This window comes from Podarcis melisellensis (genome assembly GCF_964234715.1).
Source record: "Podarcis melisellensis genome assembly, chromosome: 1".
Classification (NCBI taxonomy): Eukaryota; Metazoa; Chordata; class Lepidosauria; order Squamata; family Lacertidae; genus Podarcis; species Podarcis melisellensis.
Window position 1 is genome coordinate 94,617,260 of NC_138528.1, and position 25,634 is coordinate 94,642,893.

The window sequence follows — 25,634 nt, forward strand, 5'->3', positions numbered from 1 at the left end:
ACCCCCAGAACAAAGCACTGCATAAGGTGGCTCTAAAGCTGCAACTATGCTTATAATACGATTAACTTAACTTAATGAAGGAGAAATGTTTCTTCACCAGTTACAGAAATGTTATTACAAAATTATCGGCACCTAAAACTCATATACCATAGGTAAACAATGGCAGGGAAGACCATTGTTGATTAGCATCAGAGCAATTTACATATTTTGAGACAGAATAGTCATAATTTGCATTACTGTTGATATGGTGGTGCTTGCTTTTGTTTTGTATCAGTTCCACAACACATATTTGAAGGTGGTTATTGCTCAAGATTACAGGTGTGTGTGTATATATGTGTGTGTGTGTGTAATATATATATTACAGATATATATATAATTTCAGGCTCTCAAATCCTACACAAAATAATGCATGCTTAGGTTGCAATCTTTAGCCACTTACCTAGGAGTAAACTCCATTGAACTCAAAGGGAATTGCTTTTGAGTAGAATTGTGATGATGAAATGACTTAAATCATTGGGCTTAAGCACATGTAAATTGCATCTTACCCACATTTAGATTCTAGACTGCTGTCAGTCAAATAGTCTGTGGTCTGGGATGATGGGAGTTAGAAAAAAAAAGACCTGATCTTGAAGTTGCAGCGTATTGTCTTCTTGGAATTATATTACAATAAATACATTATTACCTCCTCTCAAGTTAACTACTGTACCGGTATATCACTCCTTCTAATAGCAAATTCTTATGGTGGGTATCAACAGGACTGTAGGTAAGTCAGTTTGGATGGAATATCTGTCTGGAGCCCTGAAAATGAGGACTCTTTTAAGAGAGAGGATATGTTGCAACAATTTGTTGCTTGTTCCACTTGTCAGCCACTATGTTTGACTATGTGCCCTGGTATTGATAACTACCAATATTCAAAGCCCTGAGCTACTCTCCTTCCTTTCTAGAACCACACACTTTTCTTCCAAACCTTTTGAATGCCTTCCTCTACAATATTTGGTGGTAGGGTAGACTAAGTGAAAATGCCTATACAGAAACAAATTCAGGTTTTAAATTAGCAATAGCAGGAAACAAGATATACACAAGGAGGACTTAAAACAGGCCCAGTGTATCCAAGTAAAGTGGTACCTTGGTTTGCGAACTTAATCCGTTCTGGAAGTCTGTTCTTAAACCAAAACCGTTCTTAAACTGAGGTGCGCTTTCCCTACCACCGTTTGGATTCTGTTCTTAGACCAAGGTAAAGTTCTCAAATAAAGACACTATTTCCGGTTTTGCAGAGTTCGTAAACCGAATCATTCTTAAACTGGACTGTTCTTAAACCAAGGTACGACTGTACAGTACTGTAAACTCATGTTTATAGCTATTCCTAATGTCAGTGCTTTTTTATTATTAAAATGTTTAGGAGTACTCTCATTCTCCTACTCATATTGAAATACTGCCTCTCAATGAGGTCAAATTTAATTCACAAAATGTTTAGGGGTATGTGTACACCTGCGTCCTTCCAGAAAAAAAAAGCACTGCCTAAAGTTAATAAAGGTGGTTTTCCTTCTTGTAACCGGTCTCTTAAGAAGACAACACACCTTTCCCAATTGCTATGGGGAAGAAGCTAGTAGAGGAAGTGATAAATTCACCCCATACCTCTCTCTTACTAGAAGACATGTTAATAATACAATCTGATTACACATGTTATCATACTGAGATTACAAAACTGGTGCTTTTTTATATAATTGGATAGGAAAGTATGTCTGTGGGGGAACCAACAATCTGCCCTGGGCCCTTATTTCCTCTCTTTCCTCAGCCCCTGGTAATGGGCAAATTTTAATTTGTTTCATATCCACAATTCAGCCATGCATATGTAATCTTTGTTCACACTTTTATAAAGTAAAATTAAGTGAAAGAAATTGGGCAATAATAGAAAGCTTGTCTGAGCAGAACAAATTTGAATTATCAAGCACAAGGAAGGAGGATTGGGGCAAGAGGGCTTGAAGCGGCACAGAGATTGGAGGAAAGAGGTTTTTCTCTGAAATAGGACTGCATGAATAATCAACTGGAACAGGTGCTGATTTTTTAGCATCTTTTGTTCATTAAGTTTTTGGGTGGGAAGATAACCACCTTGAATATGATGAGAACTGTTTAATAGCTATCTGTTGTTCCACTCTTGTGAATAGCTAAAAAGCAAGCCCACCTTTTCTAATTATAACCGTTTTTAGTCTGGAACTTGTTGCTTTGAGATTTTGTAGTAGATTGAGCCTAGCAGTCTGGAGAAAGTCCTCTGGAAGTGGTTCTATTCAGCTGTGAAGTAGCCTGCACTGAAATGTGAAGGTATGCTAATCTATAAATATAAAACTCTGGAGGTTACCATGAGAGGTTCTTGGAAACAAAAAATATAGCGTGCATTAAATTCACTTCCCCTGTAGGGCTCAGAGGAATAAGCATGGTTAGGACTGCTATCTATATGTATTTCTGTTATCTAGCAGGAAAAGAAGGAAATCTTAAAATAATGCTATTAAGGGTTTGTATGAAGAATTTATCCCACATTACACTATGGGCAGATCCACACCCTACATTTGAATCACATTCAGCATACATTTAAAGCATGACCCACTCCAAAGAATCATGAGAACTGTAGCTTCCCTCCCATAGTTACACTTCCCAGAATCCTTATCAAACTACACTTCCCAGGATTATTGGGCTTCAAACGTGCACTTAAAGTGCTTTAAATTTAACTTACCTGGGGGTAGTCCCATTGAACTAAGTGGAACGAATGGGCAGACATGTCTAGAATTGCACTGAGAGTATAAAATAATGGATTTTGGAAATTATTAGCCCAATTTATTAAATATGACTTCTGTTTAGAGAAGGCTCTTGACTTGCCTTTTAACAACAATGTAATTGGGGTTTAAAAGTTATTGGCAGTAGGTGAGAGTTTCATAAGCTAGACCTCTATACGTGGTTTGGGGGGGGGATGCATGCTGTCTGTTGCAGGAAGCTTTTTGTACTTTTAGGCACGTATGTATTCTGGAGTCCTGTGTTCTAAACCAACAATGGGATCAACCATCACAGCCTGGCAGAGTTCCTATTCTTCATCTAGTCCCAGGTTCATATGGCATTTGAAGCAATAATCGTTTCTTTTTCCTCTCCTCCTTCGTGACGTGAAAACCTGTACAGTAATCTCCCATGTAGAAAAGGCGAGGAAACGGAAAGCTGCAATAACTTCCACCCACGTGAAGTGCTGTAAACAGAGGACATTGAGAAAGAGGGCTAAATCAAACACCCAGATTCCTTCTGCAGCAGCCACGCCTTGCCTTTATTTAATTTATTTATTTTCCTTGTCAGGTTTCACTTCACAGTTGTTAAGGAGTAGAGATCAGATTTCAGGGAGGGCAGAGGAAGCTAACTGGCTGGAACCAGACTTGCCTTGTCCCTTTTTTTTGGCCACCTTATCTTTTCAGTCACTAACCACATCCCACCCGGCTGTTCAGCTAGAAGTTAATGTTTGACGGAAGTGGTTGCCTGTCGGCTAGAGGGAAGTCTCGTCACTCAGAAGCTGGCGGGGCAAGGAACAGGGAGTGCCTGGAGAAAACCCGAAGGGCTTAGCCTTCCTTCCACCAGGAAGAATTGGATGCACCCTGAAGCGTGTGAGGAGGAATTAGGTACAGGACAGAAACAATACTTAGAAGAAAGAAGCATTTCCTTCGTGGTTCTTCTTCTTCTTTTTAAAGCGAATAATGGTTTGTCTCATCTCTTTCCTGGATTGACTAATCCACTAATGTGACTGGTGTGAGGTGCTGATTCAGAAAAAAAAGTTGTGTTGCCTGTTTGGGTGTAGGTGAGTCATTGCTATTACTTCACAGCTTCTACCTGTGTGAAATAAGCTTCCTAGAATGCAGTAGGCCTTGGCCTGTGAGTAAACGTGTAAGCTTTGTTAGGAAGGATGTTTGGATCAGTGACATGTTTTGACCCACCTTTTGTCTTTCTTTCCTCCATTGTGTGTGTGTCTGTGATTAGCTCTGCTCATGGAGACAGGAAACAGCCAGCAGGATTGTTGGGATATAATTGATGAAACGCACATTAAAGAATTTGAAGTGGACCAATGGATCAAGATCACCCTAGCCCTTATCTACGTCATCATCTTTGTGGCAGGCATTGTGGGCAACAGTGTCACCATCCGGACAACCAAACTGCTGCAGAAGAAGGGCTACTTGCAGAAAGAGGTCACAGACCACATGGTGAGCCTCGCATGCTCGGACCTGCTGGTCCTCTTGCTGGGGATGCCTGTGGAGTTCTTCAGTATGATCTGGACCCCTTTCTCCACCCCTCAAGGCAACCTCGCCTGCAAGCTCTACTGCTTCCTTTTTGAGGCCTGCAGCTATGCTACGGTGCTGCATGTGGCCACTCTCAGCTTTGAAAGGTACATTGCCATCTGCCACCCTTTCAAGTTTAAAGCTGCTTCTGGGCCCTGCAAAGTGAGGATCCTCATTGCCTTTGTCTGGATTACATCTGTCCTTGTGGCCTTACCTCTTCTCTTTGCGATGGGCACAGAGTACCCATTGGAAGCCATCCAGGGCCACCGAGGATTGGTTCCCTGCAGCAAACCCAAACCCCGGCACCACATGCCTGACTTGACGCTAAATGTCACCATATGCACCAACTTGTCGTCTCGATGGAAGGCCTTCCAGTCTGGTATCTTCACTGCTTTTATTGTGTATGTCGTAGTGTTGGTATCTGTGGCTTTTATGTGCCGGAATATGATGAAAGCCCTGATGATCCACAAACAAGGGACCTTAGCCGTGAGAGGGAAGAGAGAAAGCCAAAACCAGTACCTAAGGAAAAACGAGAATCCCGATGGCAGGAGTTCCAGAAAACAGACTATCCTCTTCCTAGGTAAGACCCTGTCTATGTACATGTATGTGTGTGTGTGTGTTGGTAATGACTCTGCAGCTACAAAAGGAAAGACAAATGGCAGGGTGGGATTGATTCAGGATGAAATGATGGGAAAATGAGGTGGGTTTCATCTCCCTTTTAGTGTTTCACCATTCCCTATTCATTATGGAAATAATTCTGCTCAGCACAAAGCAAATGGCATAAATTGCATGGAACCTGTGCGGTGGTGATATTAAAGTAAGCATTAGTGCCTTCAGAATGTGCATTTGAGAGGAATGGTTTTCATTTCAGCTGCATTTCCCTTTTCTTTATGCACAGAACCAAGTAACTCAGCTTTTCAACAGGCTTCTCTACCCATCCTGTCCCACTTTCCCATCATCACTTAAAGAAAGCACTTTTGATTTAAATATTTCAATTTTAAAGCTAAATGCTTATCTTGTGTAGTGTTATAATTTTTGTCTCGTTTGAATTAAGCGAGGGATCCTAAAATTCAATTTGCTTTTACTAGTCATGCTGCTTGATAACATCTTATCCCTTCCCCATTTTTAGATAAATGAAACTAGTTTTTTATATTTTTTATAGGCAAAGTGGGGGAGATGTATGGAATGGGGTTCAAGGGAAGGAAGCTTTTTACATGTTGATCTTGCTGGAAACAATGAGGAGCCCTTTGCAAATCACAACCTTAAGCTGCAATCATAAATCCTTTACCTGGCGAAAGTCCCACTAGCATCACTAAGAATTATTTCTGAACAAATAGGTTCAGGACTGGAGTGCTGATTAAAAGACTTTGTTTGTTTTTAAACTGTTCCAAAAAAACCCCCAAACAAACAAACAAGCAGAAACAAATAATGAGCCTTGCAAGCTCCAAATGCTACTCCAAATGTGTGCATTCAGAAAGCTTAAACCTGAGATTTGGGTTATTGCCAGGGCCACTATCATTTACTATAGCCCTGCTCATGTGCCTTTAACAGAATCCCTGGTAGCCGAAACTGTCCTGGCAAAGATTAGAGTCTGGCTTATGATGACACCCAGCCCACCTGATCCCACTCCACCCTCTGGGCTGGCATGGAGGTGGCAGTTGTGGAGAATTAGTAGCCTTTCCTTGGGAACTGTGATTCCTGCCTATTTTGCCTTTTTACAAGACTGTTAGCCTGAGTCAGTCACATGCCTGGCAGCAGTCATGCATATTCTCAAGGAGGTTGTCACTAAATGTGAAGACAGTGGCATGCCATAAGAAACCTTCAGATGCCGAAGTTGGCATTAAAGGTATGAGAGCAGGGGCTCTTAAAAAGTTGGAAGCCTTTCAACTTATTTGTTTTTGCTAGGCCTTGATCACTTTAAGCCAGCCAGATAGTTGCCTTTCTTGGAATTTCCCCTCCCTGCACCTAGAGCTTATTAAAAGACCAATAACTTGGGAATTATGTTTGATTCTGATCTCTCTTGCCACATTTTTCAGACTAAATCTAATCAAGTTGTCATCTCACCATCTTGAGAATCTTTCCAGGCTGTGATCCATGTAGCCTCAGCATCTTGTTGAGAGCTCTTAGATGTGATTTTCATCATGTTCTGCTTGAATTGCTGCAATTCCTCGTTTTCACTGGCCTGCTTTGTACGGTGCTAGCGCTACAATAAACGAATTAGCTAACATACCAAACCAGAGTGCACAACCAAACCAGAGGAGATTTTAAAATTGTTTTCTAGAGGTCCACTACATTTGGGGGGAGGGGGTGTGATAAAGGGGGCAGAAATTATATAGATTACATAGATTAATAACTGCATCCTCTGCTTTTTTTTTTAGCTCCTTGCGCTTTTGCTATGATCTGTGAAAAGCCCCTGCTCGTTTCTTGTCTATAGAATGAATTTTCCAACCAAAAATCCCAGATGCAGTAAATGTCAGTGCTGGCTCTATTTAAAAAATAGATTGTATTGGAGAGGCCCTGATAAGTTTTGAACTGTAGTAAGGGCTAGTAATCTACCATCAGTTTGGGAGAAGTGTGCAGTCAACAGAGGTATGCTCGGACGAAAAAGAAGCCAGGTGTGTGTGAGAGAGAGAAAAATATGGGATGAGAGAGTGGCGAATATATAATCAAGATTGCTTTATTGTGGCCTTTTGTTTTATTTAGTAAGTATATTTCTAGTCCATATTCATGGTTGTGCAAAGACGATAGGATTTATGATGGAAATATGTGCTACACCAAACAGGCTGGTTCAGGTCCAGTGACTGATGAAAAATGCCATACTACCTCTTGAGGTTTTCATTATTAAAGCTAAGAAGAAGAATGCACTCCACATATTTTATATTAGTAAGCCTTGTGAGGAAGAACAGTATTGTTGTCTTCATAGGTAAGATCTGCATTGGGAGAGAAACAACTAAGAAATAAAGGCTTGCCTAAAGTGCATCTAAGGGACACAGGTGGCGCTCTGGGTTAAACCACAGAGCCTAGGGCTTGCTGATCAGAAGGTCGGCGGTTCGAATCCCGTTGCTCGGTCCCAGCTCCTGCCAACCTAGCAGTTCGAAAGCACGTGCAAGTAGATAAATAGGTACCGCTCCGGCTGGAAGGAAAACGGCGTTTCCGTGCACTCCTCTGCTTTCCCAGAAGCAGTTTAGTCATGCTGGCCACATGACCCGGAAGCTGTATGCCAGCTCCCTCGGCCAGTAAAGCGAGATGAGCGCCGCAACCCCAGAGTCGGTCACGACTGGACCTAATGGTCAGGGGTCCCTTTATCTTTAAAGTGCATCTGGTCAGTTCTTGGTGGCTGGCATGATGTGAACAACAGAAGTCTTGATGGCTGAGTTTCTAAGCCATAATGCTATACTCACACTGCCTTACTTTTCTTACTTGCAGCACCTTTACACATGATTCCAGTTTAGTACTACAAAGTTAAACCAGGCCTGGAAAGAAGAGCCATTTCAAAAACCCAAGTGTGATTTCATTGTGGTTTTTGGTTCAACACTTAGCTCTTTTTATGTGCTATCTGGTTGTTGTTGTTTTTCACATTAACCTTCTCTAGTGTTTCCATATACTATCAGGATGCTGTGTACTTGGATGAGTCATATGATTTGCTTTCGCACCTGGGTTGGTTTGTCTGTTCTTTTGGTGAGCAACATCACTGTGACTAGATGTGCTACAGCCTTTGAACATTATTTTGTCGCCTTCCCAGGTGATGGTACCACAATGCACTTCATGGGAATTGAACAACTGGAAGTTAATCTGTGGGTCGCTACAATGGGCCATATTCTAGGAACTGTTACCTTCCTGTCTGTCAGGCCATGCTCTTTTCCCTGCCTGCATTTTCACAGACATTCAGAAATATCCACATACTTTAACAGGACAGAGCATAGGGACTTCAGTTTTGTCTCTCTTATCTTCCATAGTATAAAGGAGGGGTGGGGAGACAGCAAATCCAGATTGATTGGAAAATCTCTGGGTGATTTGTGATCGATTGCAAAAGATTTTTGACTCTCAATTGTTTACCAATAGCAGCAATGAAATAATGCCCCTCTCCCACAGATTATATACTTTTGAAGTAGGAAAAAAAAGCTTAGGATAACCTAAGTGGATTTTTGTGTGAAGGAACTCTGCGCTACATTCAGTTCTGATGCTGAAAACAGTTCTGGGCTTAGAATTCTTTAATTCTAAACACATGTATTTTGCATCTGGTTGATCTCAGGGTTCTAGTAAACCCTGGCCAGGGTAAGGTTGCATTACCACGCCTACCATGTGGTTGTGATGAAAAAGCATACTTCTCTGCCATTGATGCATCTACAAGTGGTGAATGGGCTTTGTCATCTGTGCAAGAGAGCATTGCTCTGCCACCCTTGGCTGTAACAAATTTGCAAAGCACTTAGAGGGGGTAAATGGCCTTGGATCCAAACAGAGTTGGATGCCACAGTTAGAGCAAGTCTACTGGCAGCATACAGAGCATTGTCTGTTGCATCTGTATTGGATTAATTTTGATTATTGTGACCAAAGGATGTGGACACGCTGCTTAAAGGAGTGCATCTGGCCACCTGCTCCCTCGATCGCCACCCATCTTGACTTGGACAGGATGTACCTGAACTAGAACGAGTTCCTTTTTAAAGTGAACTTTCCAAGGACTGAGTCTACCCACCACTGGCATACAGTGGTGTATTTTGTCAAAAGTCAGGAATGACCCCCTTTTCTGTAAGATGAAGACAGGGCTTCAAATTTCTTCAATATGAAGACCCTGTTATCTGTTGCTATCCTCATATGCTATAGCACTATTAGCATGTGTGATCTTTTCTTGGACCTATCGATACATCAAGTTCTCAAGGTATATTTGTTTTTCTTTGTTTGAAAAACTTTTGTTCAAAGAAGAAAAAGAAAGCCACTCTGTAACTTCTAGTGATCATTTTGTCTGCAAGCAGATTTGCATTAATGCCTACAAGTGTCTATTGAGGAAGGGGGGGGAGGAGAAGGGTGTTCAGTGTCCTCCTCCCTGACTTCTGTGCTGTATTTCAAATTACTCTCTTAATATGAGTCTCACTAATTAACTTTGGTTAGAAAATAAATTAATGAACAGAAGACAGAAACCATGGCCTGCATCCATGAGAATAATACATTTTGAAGTGGTGGCTTTCATAAGAATTATGCTTTAGGGTGCTTTTAACCCAGGCAGAATGAACAGATATATTGTTTACAAATTGCTGAATTTAAACATTGTGATGTAGCAGGCCTGTTTGAATTTCATTTAACAGATGGGTCAAATTAAAACAAATATTTGCTCATTCCAAATGTATTTCACATTTAATGTGAAATGTAAATGACAACACGGAGCAAGATGTGTTGAAGAGTCTAGCAGCAATAAAAGCAATTTAGAGTCTCTCTCCTCTAGTTGTTAAAAGTGATAACTTCTATAAAGCAGAAATTAAATTCATAAATCTAGTACTCAAGAAGGAAGAGTGTAAGTTGAAAAACAAGTGGTTTTAGTGCTATGCTTTGGTGCAATGTTTGAAAAATAATGAAAACAAATTGAAAACATTTTAGTATGTGTGTGTGCGCTCATGCACGCATATGTGAGGAAATGTTTTCTATATGATATTTAGAATCTGCCCAAGAACAAGAACATAAAAATGGCAGGCAAGGGTATAAATAAGCTTGGTGAAAAAATTCTAAAGTGGATATTGTAATGTATGGGATAAACTTGTAAGGCTAAAATTTGGTGTAGTTTCTCCTACAACATTTCCCCCATAATTTCTACAGTTTTGCAGTACCTTTTTCTCATTAAATTAGTGGTCTCAAACTGAGACAGGCTTACTGTGGGAGGAGAGAGTCTTACAGCAAAGCCATAGGCACACTTCATTTAAAAGCAGTTAAAACCTAGTATTCTGGCCGAACAAAATGGCTGTTAGGCATGGAAGGGACACAGTAGCCTGGTTTACACATAACACTAAATCATTGTTACACTAGCCATGATTTACACATTATTTGCCCCATAGATAATAAAATAAAACAAATCATAGTTTGTTTCTCTGAAGTTTGGTATGTATTACAGCTCCTTTTATCTTGTGCATTGGTAGTTTTGTTAGCATGGTTAAACAAACTATGGTTAAGGAAAGGTGCTGAGTTCACACACAACATCAAGCCATAGTTAAATCAAAGCAAGACTTGTAAGCCAAACAACAAACCATGGCTTCAGATCATGTTTTTTGGGAGGGCAGTAAACAAACTATAGCTGCCCAGCAGCATTCACATATAACACTAGGACATGGTTTAGAAAACCATAATGTATTAAACCATGATTTAATGTTCTGTGAGAACCTGCCAGTGAACATATGGGAGATTCTGGCCACAAGAGGTCTTCCTAATCATTGTATTGCTGGTTTTAGGCAGAGTTTGAGGACCACTTTACATGTTTCATTAAAACCTGGAGTGTATCTGTAGTGCTGGGGAAGAGAGAGTGCTAATGCTTTTGTTTCCTTCACTCCATTTTCCCATCTTAAATCTGAAGAAAGAGCTGTTATCGGGGTATGGGGGTGGGCTCAGGAAGGCAGAGTAAATATAGAGGGATTTTAAAAGGTTGAGAAACAATTGAAGCTAATAAGTGATTATGAGAGAAATAAGCCTTTTTACAGCACAAAGAAGTGAGCTGAATTATTCTCCCCTTGACATCTAGCTATGTATGACATCCCTGGAGTAAGTGACTGACATATGCCCTTGCCTTGGGCATGCTAGTGTTATGTGCACATAATCTTAGGATATATCAGCACCATCATATTTTACATGATTTGTGCTGGTAAATATTGTATAAGGTTTGCACAGTCCTGTCCATATATGTCACTGTGGGCCTCTCAGCTCTGGACCTTTGACACAGATAGTGGTATTTCATGAAGTCAGTGCAAATCTTACTATGATGGTCATTAGCACAAGCAGTGTTTTATTCCGATGCTTGCTCAGGAAATGTGTCTTTAAATATGACAGTGAACCTAACCATTTGCAAGGAATTTCCAAACCTGAGTGCTGAAATGGGTAGCTAGGGGAACTGATTCTGAGGATTACCGGTATTCTGTTCAATGGACAGGCTGCTGTCAATGACAGGGGCATGGTGCAACTTTTGGCTTCAAAGGAGGTGGAAAGAAGGGGAAAAATTGCAGTGGGACTTGAAAGAAGGCAAGCAAAGACATTGAAAGAGGAGGAGAGAAGCCGATTATTACCTTCTGTTTGAACATTGGAGGAGTGATGGTCTAATGTTCAAACAAGTCAAGCACAAGCTCAGGGAAGAAGAGAAAAAGCGAGAGTGAGACTCAGAAGGGGATGGAGGCATCCAGAACCTCAAGCGTGAGAAGGGAGAGATTCAGGGGAGAAGGGAATCCTGGGGAGGGAAACCATGAACTTTCCTTCCATGCTGACTTGGAGGATAACAAGAAATAGGGATGGTATGTCATCAGCATATTGTTAGCACCTTACTCCAGATTCTCTGCTAACGTCTTCCAGTGGTTTCATAGGAATATTAAACACCACAGGGATGTTTAACAGAAACTTGTAGTAGTTGCACTGCCCATATTCTGTTGGTCATCTGGCATCAGCAGTGGCTGACAGGGAGGGTGGGTGCTTACTTGGTGCCTACACTGGCATGGAGTAAGTCAGGGAAGTGATGACGCTGCTCCTCACCAGCCATTCCTGTCTGACCTACCTAATTGTCTAAAGGTCCCCAGAAAGCCAGGGAGCATCGTGGGGTCATGAATGCTATCTGTCTCTCTTCATCTCACCATTCCATAGTGAAACTAGGGCCCTGACAGAATCCTCAGCCTTCTCACCCAGGTCATGGGCCATTATAACTTAATTCAGCAAAGGTTCAGCAAAGGTTGGTTTGATTGGAACTAGATGGAAGTGGTGACAGCAGTCACGGAATTAAAAGACGCCTGCTTCTTGGGAGAAAAGCAATGACAAACCAATGACAGCATCTTAAAAAGCAGAGACATCACCTTGCCAACAAAGGTCCGTGTAGTTAAAGCTATGGTTTTCCCAGTAGTGATGTATGGAAGTGAGAGCTGGACCATAAAGAAGGCTGATTGCTGAAGAATTGATGCTTTTGAATTATGGTGCTGGAGGAGACTCTTGAGAGTCCCATGGACTGCAAGAAGATCAAACCTATCCATTCTGAAGGAAATCAGCCCTGAGTGCTCACTGGAAGGACAGATCGTGAAGCTGAGGCTCTAATACTTTGGCCACCTCATGAGAAGAGAAGACTCCCTGGAAAAGACTCTGATGCTGGGAAAGATTGAGGGCACAAGGAGAAGGGGACGACAGAGGACGAGATGGTTGGACAGTGTTCTCGAAGCTACCAGCATGGGTTTGACCAAACTGCGGGAGGCAGTGGAAGACAGAAGTGCCTGGCGTGCTCTGGTCCATGGGGTCACGAAGAGTCGGACACGACTAAACGAATAAACAACAACAAGATGGAAGTGGAGTGTTTACATGCTAGCTGACTAGTGGAAAGGGATTACCTCCTTGTCCATGTCAATAGAGTAGGAGACTATTAAATTTGCCCTGTGCAAACTAAATCCTTACTTGCTTGCCTATCCAGACCAAAATGGACTCTTTTGGAGCCAGGGTGCTAGGAAACACATCAAATGGCAGTGGAATTTTGCTCTCCCAACCACTGCTCAAATGTCTGGCTAACTCCTTTCATTTCTGTCTTTATCTGGTCTTCTCTCTCTTTTTGAGAATGTATTGATTAATTTCTTCTTAACTTACAAACCCCCCAAACCTTACAGCATTTCATGTAGCTGCTGCCTCACAGAAACAGTTTTCAAGAACCCAGATTTCTTAAAAGCACCAACACCTGTGTGAAGTCAGAAGTTTTCCGCAGAAAGACATTTGTCTGTATATAAATATTTAGTGTGGTTATAAACCAAACTCTTGACCCCACCCACAATAAGAGAAAGTGCTGTAAATTTTGCAATGTGGAAAGCACACGGCACATGCTATGACCATAGAAGTGCATTGGGAAACCAAAAGTTAAAATTGCTACAGAGGTGGATGCTGCTTAGATCTAAATTTCCTTTAGTAAGACTGCTTTTAAGTACACCAACAAAAGAAGGTTTGGCATTGTTGATTGCTTTAACAAAATACTGAAATATGTAACTTATTTGTGAAGGAGCAATAAGGTGTTTCACATGTGAGCCTGAAGCTAGCAAGAGGGATCAAAAACATCAGGTTAAGTATCACAGATGACAGGTTTTGGTTCTTCATACTGGTGCATGTACTACTTTTCGGCAGTAAACCACATACTGTACAGTGATTGCCACAGTGTGGTTGTATGGGAGAAGGAAAGGAATGCCAGATGGGGAACTGAAAAGAGTCTTCGTTGCACAAAGTGCATGCTGAAAGAGAGTGCTGTGGTATATTTTAGTCTATGGTAAATACAGTTTTGTACTTGTGGCTTTCCTCTGTGTTTCTGAAAATCCGGAGGCCAGCAGAGTGTAAAGAGAAACTGTGTGTGCACTAAAGATATTTACCTGGAAGGAAGACTCACAGCTTTTGGTAAAACCAGTTTCCATTTTTTAATCATTATTATAGTGCAGGCTTGCAAACCATTATTCCAGTTGCCTGCTCAATTTGCTTGCCTCTTTCCCTCTGATTCCATGACAACTACTACTGCTCTATTGGACCAAATGGGACCTCCCCTGCAATACAGATGTGCCCCCCCAATCCCCAGACCACAGCAGTGGGAAAAGGGTCAAAGTCTTCCCCAAGTCACAGTTACAGTCCAAATTGTAGGCTTGCCCTGCGTTGTCCATCCCTTTGCTCAGACTTCCACTGTGTGGTTGAGAAGGAGGAGAAAGTAGGAAAATGACCTTTTCCACCAGTAGGAGACACAGGATTTGGCAGCAGAAATGACCATGAAATCTCTCTTCTTTCATCCTGGCTTCATTCTTTGGTTTTGAGGCAGGAAGGTAGTAGCTAGTGTCTACCTGCTCTCTTTCTCATTCTCTCTTGCTACTCAGGTGTTTGAGTGGCAAAAGGCAAGGCTTTTCATAGTATAACTGCATAGCAAGGATTAAACACACATACAAAGCAGACAGTTATTCATTCATTTGCACAGACTTTAACAGGACTTTAGTAACATTTTCCTCTCCAAGGCTGAGAGCTGTTGTTTGTCGTTGCCATGAAACTCCCTCAGTAGTGCATTTTAAGGAAAACTTGTTTGAAAATACAAGACATTCACTCCAAACATAATAATTCCCCAGCTCCACAAGTAGTCATGGAACACAGTCTGATTCTATTCTAGTTCTTCAAAAAGAAGCCTGCAGAAAATTATTATTCAGGAAGTGTGTGCTAATTGTTTTGCAGCTGAGACTTTAACTTCACAGAATGGGCTACTTTTACATCTCAGTTGGGTTGAGACATTTGGTTTGGGCCTCAGATCATATCCCTCCTAGTGGTGCTGCAATAAAACTGCTAGCACATTTGCAAAGCTAAGTAGGGTCTGGTATGGTTTCAAATTGGACAGGGGACTGTGTGTTGAGACTAGATGATCCTGGAGGGTCCCTTCCAACTCTACAGTTCTGTGAGGCATAGAGAAGGGAATATATGTTGGTACTTGGCACAGAAGCTTATTTCTTGTGCCTGTGACTAAAGTTCTGTTCCATCTCGCCAAGTGAGCTTGGTGGCCTTCCATGATCATGGTCATTACGGTTGTGGCCACTCAGTTCTGGAACATTCTTCCTTTATCCAAACATCACAGTCCATCTCTTTGACCTTTATCCAAACATCACAGTCCATCTCTTTGACCTTCTGAAACGGAAGATGTCTCTTGGGTTAGCTTCTAATATGGGTTGATGCTGATGGCATTTAGTGATATTGTTCTGCTCCTTAACTCTGTATAAATTCTAGTAATAACTTTAGATTTTTACATTTGTAAACCATTTTAAGAGACCAGGCTATAAATATTTCAAGTGAAATAAAAATAAGCAGATTTCTTTTTTTAAGAAAAATAGTCTTTAAAAAGGTTTCTTCAATAAACAAGATGTCTCTAGAGAACAATGATGATAGAATTTGATTGTGAGTGCTTTAAAAATGGTTTATAGTGTTCTACAAAAATAATTTGACAGAATAGCGCTGAAAATGAAAACAACATTTTCCTGCCGTGGCAGCTGTTAAAATAGCAGTTGTGGTATGTGAATGTCTCAAGTGCTCTCTGTGAAAAATATGTTGGACTTCAACACAATGAACTATCCAGTTTTCAAAATTAAGCAGCCTTTAGTGGATTCTGCCCATACAGACACAAGGTGTGGTGAATAGGGGAAGTGTCTCCTCCCTTTGAACAGGCAGCATGTTACCACATTAAGGGAGTTAACTAATGTTACGATGCACTTTTTAGAATTAGGCTATGTGTGCATTACTGCAGCTAGGTTGCTCTTTTTCTCAGTTTGGATCAAAGCTGGTTTGCGGGGAAGGAACTGCAGTATTTCATAAGAAGTGACTGGATAGATGCAGATTCTGGCTAATGTGTGCATACTGCTTCCCAAAGCAGAGGGGTGCATCAGATGGGAATGTGTACACAGCCACTGTGAAAGCTACCACAATGTTATTTGAGCATTCCTCACGAGGTGGGTGGGTGGGGGTGTTAGTTGTATAAGCACAAGGGCCAGTAGATGGCACTGAGCAAGGAGGTCAGAGGTTGCAAATATGAAAATAGAGTTAGCTATGTTTTACCTGTCAACGAAGTGTCCTGGCTTTCTGCTAATCCTACGCTTATGTGCATGCAAACTGTACATGTGTACTCTTGTAAGGAAGTCTTGCACACAGCTGCCTTGTGAGGCAAGCCAGTAGTGCACACATCTCTCTTTTTACTAGGTTTCTGCCACAACTTCTCTTTTCCCTTGCAAGGAGGAGGGAAGGACAGATCTGTGAGCAAGCATCTGTCTGGGTGAGGTAGCTACCATATTTATTACGTTCTAGCTTGGGTGGTCTTGATAGACAGCCTGTCATTTGCCAATCAACTGAGTTTCATGTAGCCAGGGAGGCACTCATAACACCTTTTTGAGCCAGGAGATGAGACTGGAAAGGTGTTAATTAAAAAGGATATTGCTTGGGCTGTCCTTAGTAGACTTGACATATCAAAGGAGTTTTTTGATTGTGTACTGGAAAATAATGTAAAAAATGGGTAAAAGGATTAAAACTAAAATCGCCTGTATCATAAATTCTGTTATACAAGTCAATGGTGTGTCCACACCTGGAATACTGTTGCTTTATCTCAAAAAGGATATTGTAGAGCTAGAAAAGGACAACCAACATTATCAAAGGGTTGTTGCAATTCCTCTATGAGGAAATATTACAATATTTGGGGCTTTTTAATTTTAGAAAATAGGCAATTAAGGGAGGGTCATGGTATACAGGTGTATAAAAATATTTGCGTACCCAGGTACTCTGAGCTCACCACCTATTGAGGCTGTGTTTGTGGAAGCTGAAAAGACCACAGTACAGTGTTTTCAGTTCAAATCAGGTCACAACTTTATTGTTTACAGATGAAAGTGAGTTTGGCTTAGTCATTGGGTATAATCTGTATCAACCAGCCCACCTGCTAGAAAATTTTGCTGGGGGTCAGTCCTGCTTTGGGGCTGACGAAGACATACATCAAATGGGTGCAACCTCAACAGGATTGCCACCTTAGGAGATACTATGGCCCTCAGTCCCTGCCTGGACATATGGACTGAACCACTTCCCTTAGGGTCCCTTTGATGGGATACCCCGATTCATTGCAGGTGAAGACAAAGGCTTACAACCTTCCATCCTTGATTAAGGATTTTACCCAATGCTTTACCCACCAAAGTTGTGACAGTTGCTATAAGGTAGGCAAAACCCCCCAGACAGAGCCAATTAGTCCAAAGGAGAAATTCCTCTCTGGCCCTGAATATGGCAGTCGAAAGTTCCACAGCAAGTTTGTATGGAAGGCACCATTCCCTCTGGTGGGTGGGTTTAGCCATGCAATAAGAGATCCATGAGAGATCCATAGGCAGACTGAGGTGCTGAGGCAAGGAGATGAGCCTTATTTAAGCCTATGGAGCAGACCTGAGTGAAGACTCAGGAAGGAGTCCCAGGCAGCTCCACCCCCACTAGGTACCGCCTCCAGGCCCGCCTACAATTGGCCAGTTTACAGGAGGGCCTGAATTAAAATCCCCACATGCAGGTGGTGAAGGATGTGATGTCTCCTGCCAGCCATTGAGAACAGAAATTAGGCACCTAGTAATGGCGGTGGGGCAGCGTTGTGCTGCAGTGGCCATGTCACAAAATAGGTGAACAGACATAAGGTGTGGAGAAAAGAAAAACAGGCAGTTTATTGCCAGAAGTGATACTCCCTCGCTGGAATAGCCCAAGCCAAAGTAGAAATGATCTGGATGAAATAAGTGAAAGGGGAGATGTTCCTCAATAATCCTTGCACATCCACACTCTTTTCTCACCAGGGCTACAGGTGCTGGCTACTTGCTTAAAATGGTATTAAGTTGGAGGAGTCGCCATATTTATGCATTCCCATGCCTGTGCCATTTTGGGGTCTGTTGTATGAAAAGCTGGAATGATTTAGGGACTAGGAAGTGTTTCGATGTTTAGCCCATTCATTAGCAAGGAACACAAGCTAGGATACAGGAGCAAATATGGAGGAATTCTGGCAAAGGCTGGGCCATTTCCACGTGTAAAGAGGTATTTATGACAGATTCGTAACTGAATAGCTCAGCACAGTATGCATTATGCCATGCATACTACATCCAGGGACGCGGACTTATAAAAAATATTGGGGGGGCCCGGGAAAGCTCATGAATAATAAATAAGCTCATGAATATGCAAATAAAGTGGCGCCGCCTCCTCGTGAGCGAATAGGGGAGAGCGTGCTGCGCCTATTAATCAGCTCCAAAGGAAATTGGGTGGAGCTTTTGCTCGGGAGGGAGGGCAGGAGGCATGCAGCCCGCCCCTCCCTGTGCATTTTGGGCTGGGGGAGGGGCGGCGATGGCGCTCTGCTGGAGGGGTGCCGGAGATTATTGGGGGGGCGGAGCCCCCCAAACGAATTTTTGAGGGGGCTCGGGCCCCCTCAAGCCCCATGGAGTCGGCGCCTATGACTACATCTATGCTTTGGCAGTTAAGTTTGTGTTAACACTGACACATGAACTCAATCAATGGTTTGGTATTTGCAGTCACAGCAAAAAAGAAAAAAAGAAAAAAAGAAGGCACCTTAATTTGTTGCTAAATAAAACTTTGCACTTCCTAAATATCTATTAATATTGCAGCAAGCTGCTTTGAAGGCATTTTGCAGGCCTGACCTATAAAATATATTGCTGTAAAATATAATTAGCGACCCGTGTTGGATCTTTTCTGCCTTCCTATATCTAAGACAAAAAAAAAAGACCAAAGCCCAACACTCTAAAGCTGAACATCTAATTTTTGTACAATCAATCTACTGTTGGCAGATTAATGTGTAGCTCAAAATAAGGGTGTCGTGCGTAGAAAGAAATAGCCTTTCAAAAGATCACTGAGGAAATATATTTTCTGAGGCACCTGGCAAATGGATTTGCAGTAGGACAGATTACTTCAAGCACTCTGCTAAAAATATGTGCTTGACATCTATAGATGACTTGAGCACTGTAAAACTTGACAATGGTAGGACTTCTGTTACAGGAAAATTAGATGTTTCTTCGTAGGCTGAAAATTGTCTGTGTTTGGGTTGTTGTTGTTTTTCCCTCTTTTACAGAAAAAGATACAGCTTGAGGACAGAATGAAATTGAAAGAACAGCTTGATTGATTGGTTTTCAGAAAAAAATATAGCTTTAGTTCATGTACTTTAGTTGACTTCCTTGGAGTTCCTTGTTACACTCTATTGCGTTTCTTCTTAGGCTTCACTGGAGTTATCAGAGATGTAGATACTTGTGTCTTGGAATTATTTTCATCTGGATGTCCCATGCAATAGTAATCATGTGAGAGATTAATGGATAGGATGCTTGATAATGGACAATATTTCATCATGCGTATGAATCTCATGCCAGTCTAGGCAAATATTTATAATTGATTGGTATGTGGGATGTGTTGCCATTTACATGAAAACTATTTGGCTGCCCTGAAGAATGCCTTGAAAAATGTGTCACAGTTAAAACGGTGCTTTATTTTTAAAAGTGAGAGGTGCCAGGATTTACTGTAAACTATCGTAGAGGTCAGATCTTCCGATTAGGCAGCCCTAATCCCATGCGGCTTAGGACTCAAAAGCCTGGCCAATGATGATGGGAGGCCCTTCTCAGTATCCCATCTGGCTGAGCTGCTGAGGTCCTTTTCAGTAATGGCTTCCCATTTGTGGAATGCTTTAACCAGTAAGGTCTGAATGACATTTTTTGGCACCAGGCAAAGACTTACCATCTTTCTAGGGCATTGTTTCCCAAACTTAGTTTTCTAGCTGTTTTTGGACCACAACTCCCATCATCCCTAGCTAGCAGGACCAGTGGTCAGGGATGATAGGAACTGTAGTCCAAAAACAGCTGGAGACCCAAGTTTGGGAAACACTGCTCTAGGGATTGTTAATTTTGGTGGTAGTGATATGCGCTAGCTAGTTACTTTAATGACTATGCTGTAATAGTAATAATTTATTATTATGGTCAAAGACCAGTTCAAGAAGCACAACTGAGACTGCTTTCACAAGAGTGAAATAGACATTTAAAACAATATACAATAACAGCTTATAGATTAAAATTAAAATAGTCGCATGAGCACAAAATGACCTAAGGTTAAACTAACATGCATATTGCCCCTGGGACACCCAGGAGGATGGCTACTATGCTGTTTATGTAGTGTGATGATTTTTTTTTAATGCACCACTGGTTTTTGTTTTTTTTAAAAATTAGTTCTCTCTTAGTTTTGTTCTCCAGATTTACTGTAAGTTGCTATGAGACTGCAACCCCCCCCCCCATATCAACCATCTTGAGCTGTACAATCAGCGGAGGAGACCCTGTTGCTAGTGCTACCTCTGGTTGCTGTTAGGTTGATGTTTATCCTTGACAGGGCCTTCTTGGTGAAGGTTCCCTGTTTGTAGAATGTCCACCCTTGTGAGGTGATTTTCAGGATAAATTTTAAACATTCCTGTTTTCATCCAGGCATTTTATGACTGAAATGTACCAGTCATGGCAACTGTGAAATTCGGAACTGTGAGGGGATGTCATCGCTTTTAAATATTTTTAGATGCTCTAAATATTTTCAAATGTTTCTAAACAGTGTTTAAATGGGCCACTATCTTAAATTGTATTATTTAGATGTTTTGATGTTTGCTGTGTTCTGCTCCTTTGGGAGGAAAGCTAGGATAGGAATTTAACCACAACCACCTGAGAAGAATTGGGGGGTGGGTAGACATGACAGTGATAGACATGACAGTGGCAATATTATTTATTTCATTTCATAACCTTTATATACCACTTGATTGGGGAAAACCTCAAAGCAGATTACAAAAGGATAAAACGAAAACAAAAAAATGGAAAGATTCACAACCATACCTTTAAACACACAAAAGTAAAAATACCAAAACAGATTAAGATTACCTCAACTTTCTAAGCGTCTGGGTAGGCTTGTCTAAACAAGAATGGTCTAGCATGTGCTGAAAAGAGTAAAGTGATATCAATGGGCAGGGAGTTCCTAAGTAGCCAAAATATCTAATGAAATTCTAGAGTTTGAGTGTGTTGTGTGTGATCAATATTTCTGATTAGAGGTTAAAGCATCAGAATTCTGCATGGAAGCCTTGCCCATAAATAGCAGTGGCATAATAAACTGGGCTAAGTAAGGATATGTGTACATCTAGTTAGCCTGCATAATTTGTACAGCTCATGGAATCCGTTTTTGCTGGGTGCGGAATTTTAAACTTTTAGCATAAGCCTTCTGTTTAGAGCTGAAGGAGACCTGTTCCATAATCTTCTGACTGATTCATATTCTCATTAATGAGTAATTAATATTCTTAAGTGCAAGGGAACATCCTCAAGCTTATCTGACCTTGGGGATATGCTAATTTTATATTGCATATAAAGGGATTGCAGATAAAAATGCTACCTTTTCTGTAGTATTCGGCTATATAGATCAAATCTGGATCTTGTAAATACTTTTTAGGTTACCTCTGGGAAGATCTAGAAGGACATGCTGCAGCTATTGCAGAGTTTTACCGAGAACAACCTAGTTATGGCTTGAATATAAAGTGCAGTGTCGGAACAATCCTTTAGTAGAATATAATATTGTGGGGTTTCTTTTTAACTGCTGTAGCTACTGATTTAGACCTTTGGCAGAATACTGCTGTAGTGAAAAGACAGTTGTTCTGACTTCCTCTTATGAACTTCGCCTCTAGGTAACAAGTGCATTAGAGAGTGAGCAGAGTTGTAGCGCCAAATTGCTAGGAACTCATAAGACACCGTATCTTCGTTCTATTAAATTTTGAAGAGCAACAATTATTGTTTTCTTGCAGACATCAGAGGCATTATCTTGACACAAAAGGTTTAATTTTGTGAGAAGTGGTATAATTGGAACTGGAAACAATGGAAGAATAGATAATGGATTTAATATTCATAGGTGAAAGCTTTAATAAATCAGCTGTGAAGGTACCGTAAATGAGTCCTATCTTTTCTGAGTTAGGATGAGATAAGCAAGAAATCATGATTTGAAGAACAATAATGGTAAAGTACTTCAGTTGTGGTCCTTTCAGTTTTACGTGTTGGAAGAGAATAGTAAGTACCATTCCAGGGTCCTATCTAGAATCCAGAGTGAGACGTTGTTAGGCCCATGTAATGAACCTCACTCACAAGCAGGCACATAGGCAACCGTACAGCAAGTGGAGGTATGAATGTCAAATCTAGTCCCCAAAGGTCTTCCTAGTTCCCCAACAAAAGCTTGGGCAGAATTATTCCTTTAGACAGATTGTATGTTCACTGCTATTTGCCTGCATCATGGCTTGATCATAGGAGTGAACAGTAGAGGTAAATAAAGAGAACACATAGAGACTTTTTTCCTGTTTGCTGTGAAGGAGATGGAGGTAAAGAGCTTATGACACCACTTAGGAGAAAGTGGTTGCAATGCATGCTTTTGTAGGATGAGGGTTTATGGAATAAAGGTCAGCTAGGTGTCCTATTCCTGCGTTAGTCACTGACCTAATTTAGGCCCATTTCAGACATAATGTGAAACCATGGTTTCCCACTATTCAGGGATGGGAACCTATGGCTTTTTCAGCAGTGTTGGAAACTGATCTAAATGGTACCCTAAACTTAGGTTATGAGTGCTGCAATGCAGTGTCTAGGCGTGCTTTTTTAAATAACAAAACAGTGGCAGTTTTAACCTGAAATCATAGGCGCAGTACTGCGCCCAGAGCTCAGAAACTGTGCTTGCATTAATGAAATTCCCTGTTGCAAAAAGTGCCTAAAACAATGGGAGTTTGCTGCTCTTCAGGAGTTGTTGGTTTGTGATTACTATAGTTGATCATTGACTCTGCTGGCTGGGGCTGATAGGAGCTGTCCAACAACATTTGGAAGACCACAGGTTCCCCATCCCAGCACTATGTGAATGAAGTTAAGATCAGATGCTTTTGTTTTTAAACAAACCACATTTCCCCATGATGCCTGAACTCCAGGAAATGTGGCTTGTTTAAACTGTAGTTAGTGAAAACAATCCAGGATCTGAAACAATGGCTTGAAGCTGTCTTCCCACTTAGACAATTTCCTGAGTTCAGACATCATGAAGAATTATTGTATATTTAAGGGAAACTTGAAACATGAGATTTTGCTTAGAAAACAGAACAGTTTTGTTTCCACATTTGAAAAATTCAGCATGAAATCAATATTTAAACTATGAGAAAGTTGACAAATTCTATTGGCTATCTTAGTGGGAAATATTATTCATATTCCACATATTTTAGTTTTTATTCCAGTCTATATTTTATCCCAACCAAGCCTGAATGAGTTTCCTGCATTTGGGAACAAAAACAAACTGTAAAACAAATGCACAAAACTATCTCTGCTACAATTAAGTTCCGGGGCATCGCTGTTTTCTTCTATGAGCAAGAGACTGCTCTCCTATACAGGGGTGGTTCTGTTCATACATAGTAATTCCTCTTCATTTGAAGAAAACAGGAAAGCCTTTTGCACAGTGTGGCTTGATAATATTGTAGCCCACAAAGAGCATCTGCAAAACTCCCAACAGTACAAAAATCCAGCAAGAATTACTCCATACCATTTTCAGTCACTTATCTGAAAGCCATCTCATGCAATAAGGATCCTGAAAAAGGAGATGTCTGGTTGAGAGAGTATATCTATCTAGATGCAACTTAGGAAAGAATTCTCTGTTTATTTTAGAAACTGCAATAGGTTTTGTTGTTGTTGCTATTGCTATTTCTTAAAGGATGGATACAATGAGCATTCAGTACCACTGAATGCAGTCAGCCAATAACAGTTAACATGGGCAGATATCCAGCGCTGCTTCTTACCTGTGCAATTTCTACCATATGAAAAATGGATCTTGTGGAGTGACGCGGTGCACACTGCTATTGGCCCTCTACTGGTCTATATAGGGTTGTCGTATATGCATTGCCGAAAGAAAGAAAATGAATCACCCCCCTCAAAAACACACACACAAAAACAGATTTGCATAACATTTGCATGTCTATAATCACTTTAATTTAAATAGAAATACACCAAGTTTCATCACATTGGTGGGGAAAACTGCAACCTGTGTGCCTCTCAGTCTGCTGTCCAGGTGCTGATTGGCAACATCAAGGCTTCTGCTCTCCCTTATTATGGTCCTTTACCTTTAAACCATAATTGGTCTTTCAGATAGAGGACTGTCCCCTGACCCGGAAACTACAACTAATCTAGAATGTGGCAGCTATACTGGTGACTGGGAGCAGCCACTGAGACCATATAACACTGGTCCTGAAAGACCTACATTGGCTCCCAGTACGTTTCCGAGCACAATTCAAAGTGTTGGTGCTGACCTTTAAAGCCCTAAACGGCCTCGGTCCAGTATATCTGAAGGAGCGTCTCCTCCCCCATCGTTCTGCCCGGACACTGAGGTCCAGCTCCGAGGGCCTTCTGGCGGTTCCCTCACTGCGAGAGACCAAGTTACAGGGAACCAGGCAGAGGGCCTTCTCAGTGGTGGCGACCAACTTGTGGAACGCTCTGCCATCAGATGTCAAGGAATAAACAACGATCTGACTTTTAGAAGACATCTGAAGAAAGCCCTGTTTAGGGAAGCTTTTAACGTTTTATCATGTTTTTAATATTCTGTTGGGAGCTGCCCAGAGTGGCTATGAAAACCCAGTCACATGGGTGGGGTATAAATAAATAATAATATCATCCTTCTCTGTGCAGCTGCCCAAGGAAACAGGACAGTTGAAGGGGAGACACAGAGAAAAAGGCATGAGGAGGGGCAGGCGAGACCCCAGGGAGAGGTGGGTGCCTACAGTTTGAGAAATGCCCTTGTGCAAAGCCATGTTTGGAAAAGCAACCACAAAACCTGGATGGCACCACTGACTGGCAGAGGGAGAGAGAGAGAGAGAGAGAGAGAGAGAGAGAGAGAGAGAGAGAGAGAGAGAGAGAGAGAGAGAAAGGGTCATAGACTCTGACCAAAAGAAGACATCTGAAAACAGCCCTGTTTAGGGAAGTTTTTAATGTGTGACATTTTAATGAATTTTTAATCTTTGTTGGAAGCCGCCCAGAGTGGCTGGGGAACAAATAATAATTGATAGTAATAATAGGATGCACAGACACCCTAGGTAGGTGTACACATAGAATGGATAGTTGGATCTGTGTTTCCCTGAGACTGGAAGATGGGGGGAAGCAGACTCAATGCTGTCTGGTGCTATACTCTGTTGTTGCAGGAAATAGTGAAGGCATATCGCTTTAGTCGAATGGTGTAAATAAGCCTTGAGTTGAATTCCCTGTCTACCTCACTTGCCTCTAATAGCTATGCTTTTGCTTGAAACCTTTCACAAGCTCCTTGTGATTTGTAATTATTTTCTGCATGTTTTAATGAAAAAGTAATAACCTTTGAAATGCTTAAGTGGCCTTTGGCCTCTTACAGCTTAACCTACTATTTGTCTGTCTGGGTACCACTTTACTATCCCCAATTGAGGGAGAAGAACCTAATTATAATGTGAAGAAAAGCTCTCCTCCATGCTCTAAGAGGCCAATTAAAAGTGACAGTATCTGCAACAGTTTATAAACAGCTGGTTATGCAGTAGGGATGAAAAAACCCACACTGGATTCCACTCCTTTTCCGCTTCAGATGATT

The 25,634-nt window shown here is 41.4% G+C and overlaps 1 protein-coding gene across 3 annotated transcripts in view; it reads left to right on the top strand.

The window, feature by feature from the left end:
* The first annotated feature begins 3,220 nt into the window (after window positions 1–3,220).
* GPR39 (G protein-coupled receptor 39) overlaps window positions 3,221–25,634 on the top strand; it is a 123,347-nt gene continuing 100,933 nt past the window's right edge. The window contains exons 1-2 of one of the 3 annotated variants that reach the window (XM_081921817.1): window positions 3,221–3,728; window positions 4,006–4,881. In XM_081921817.1, the coding sequence (XP_081777943.1) occupies window positions 3,620–3,728; window positions 4,006–4,881 (985 nt within the window). In that variant the 5' untranslated portion in view covers window positions 3,221–3,619. Of the gene's footprint in view, window positions 3,827–4,005; window positions 4,882–25,634 lie in introns of all 3 variants that reach the window. The other 2 variants (XM_081921818.1, XM_081921819.1) reach the window with 2 other exon arrangements.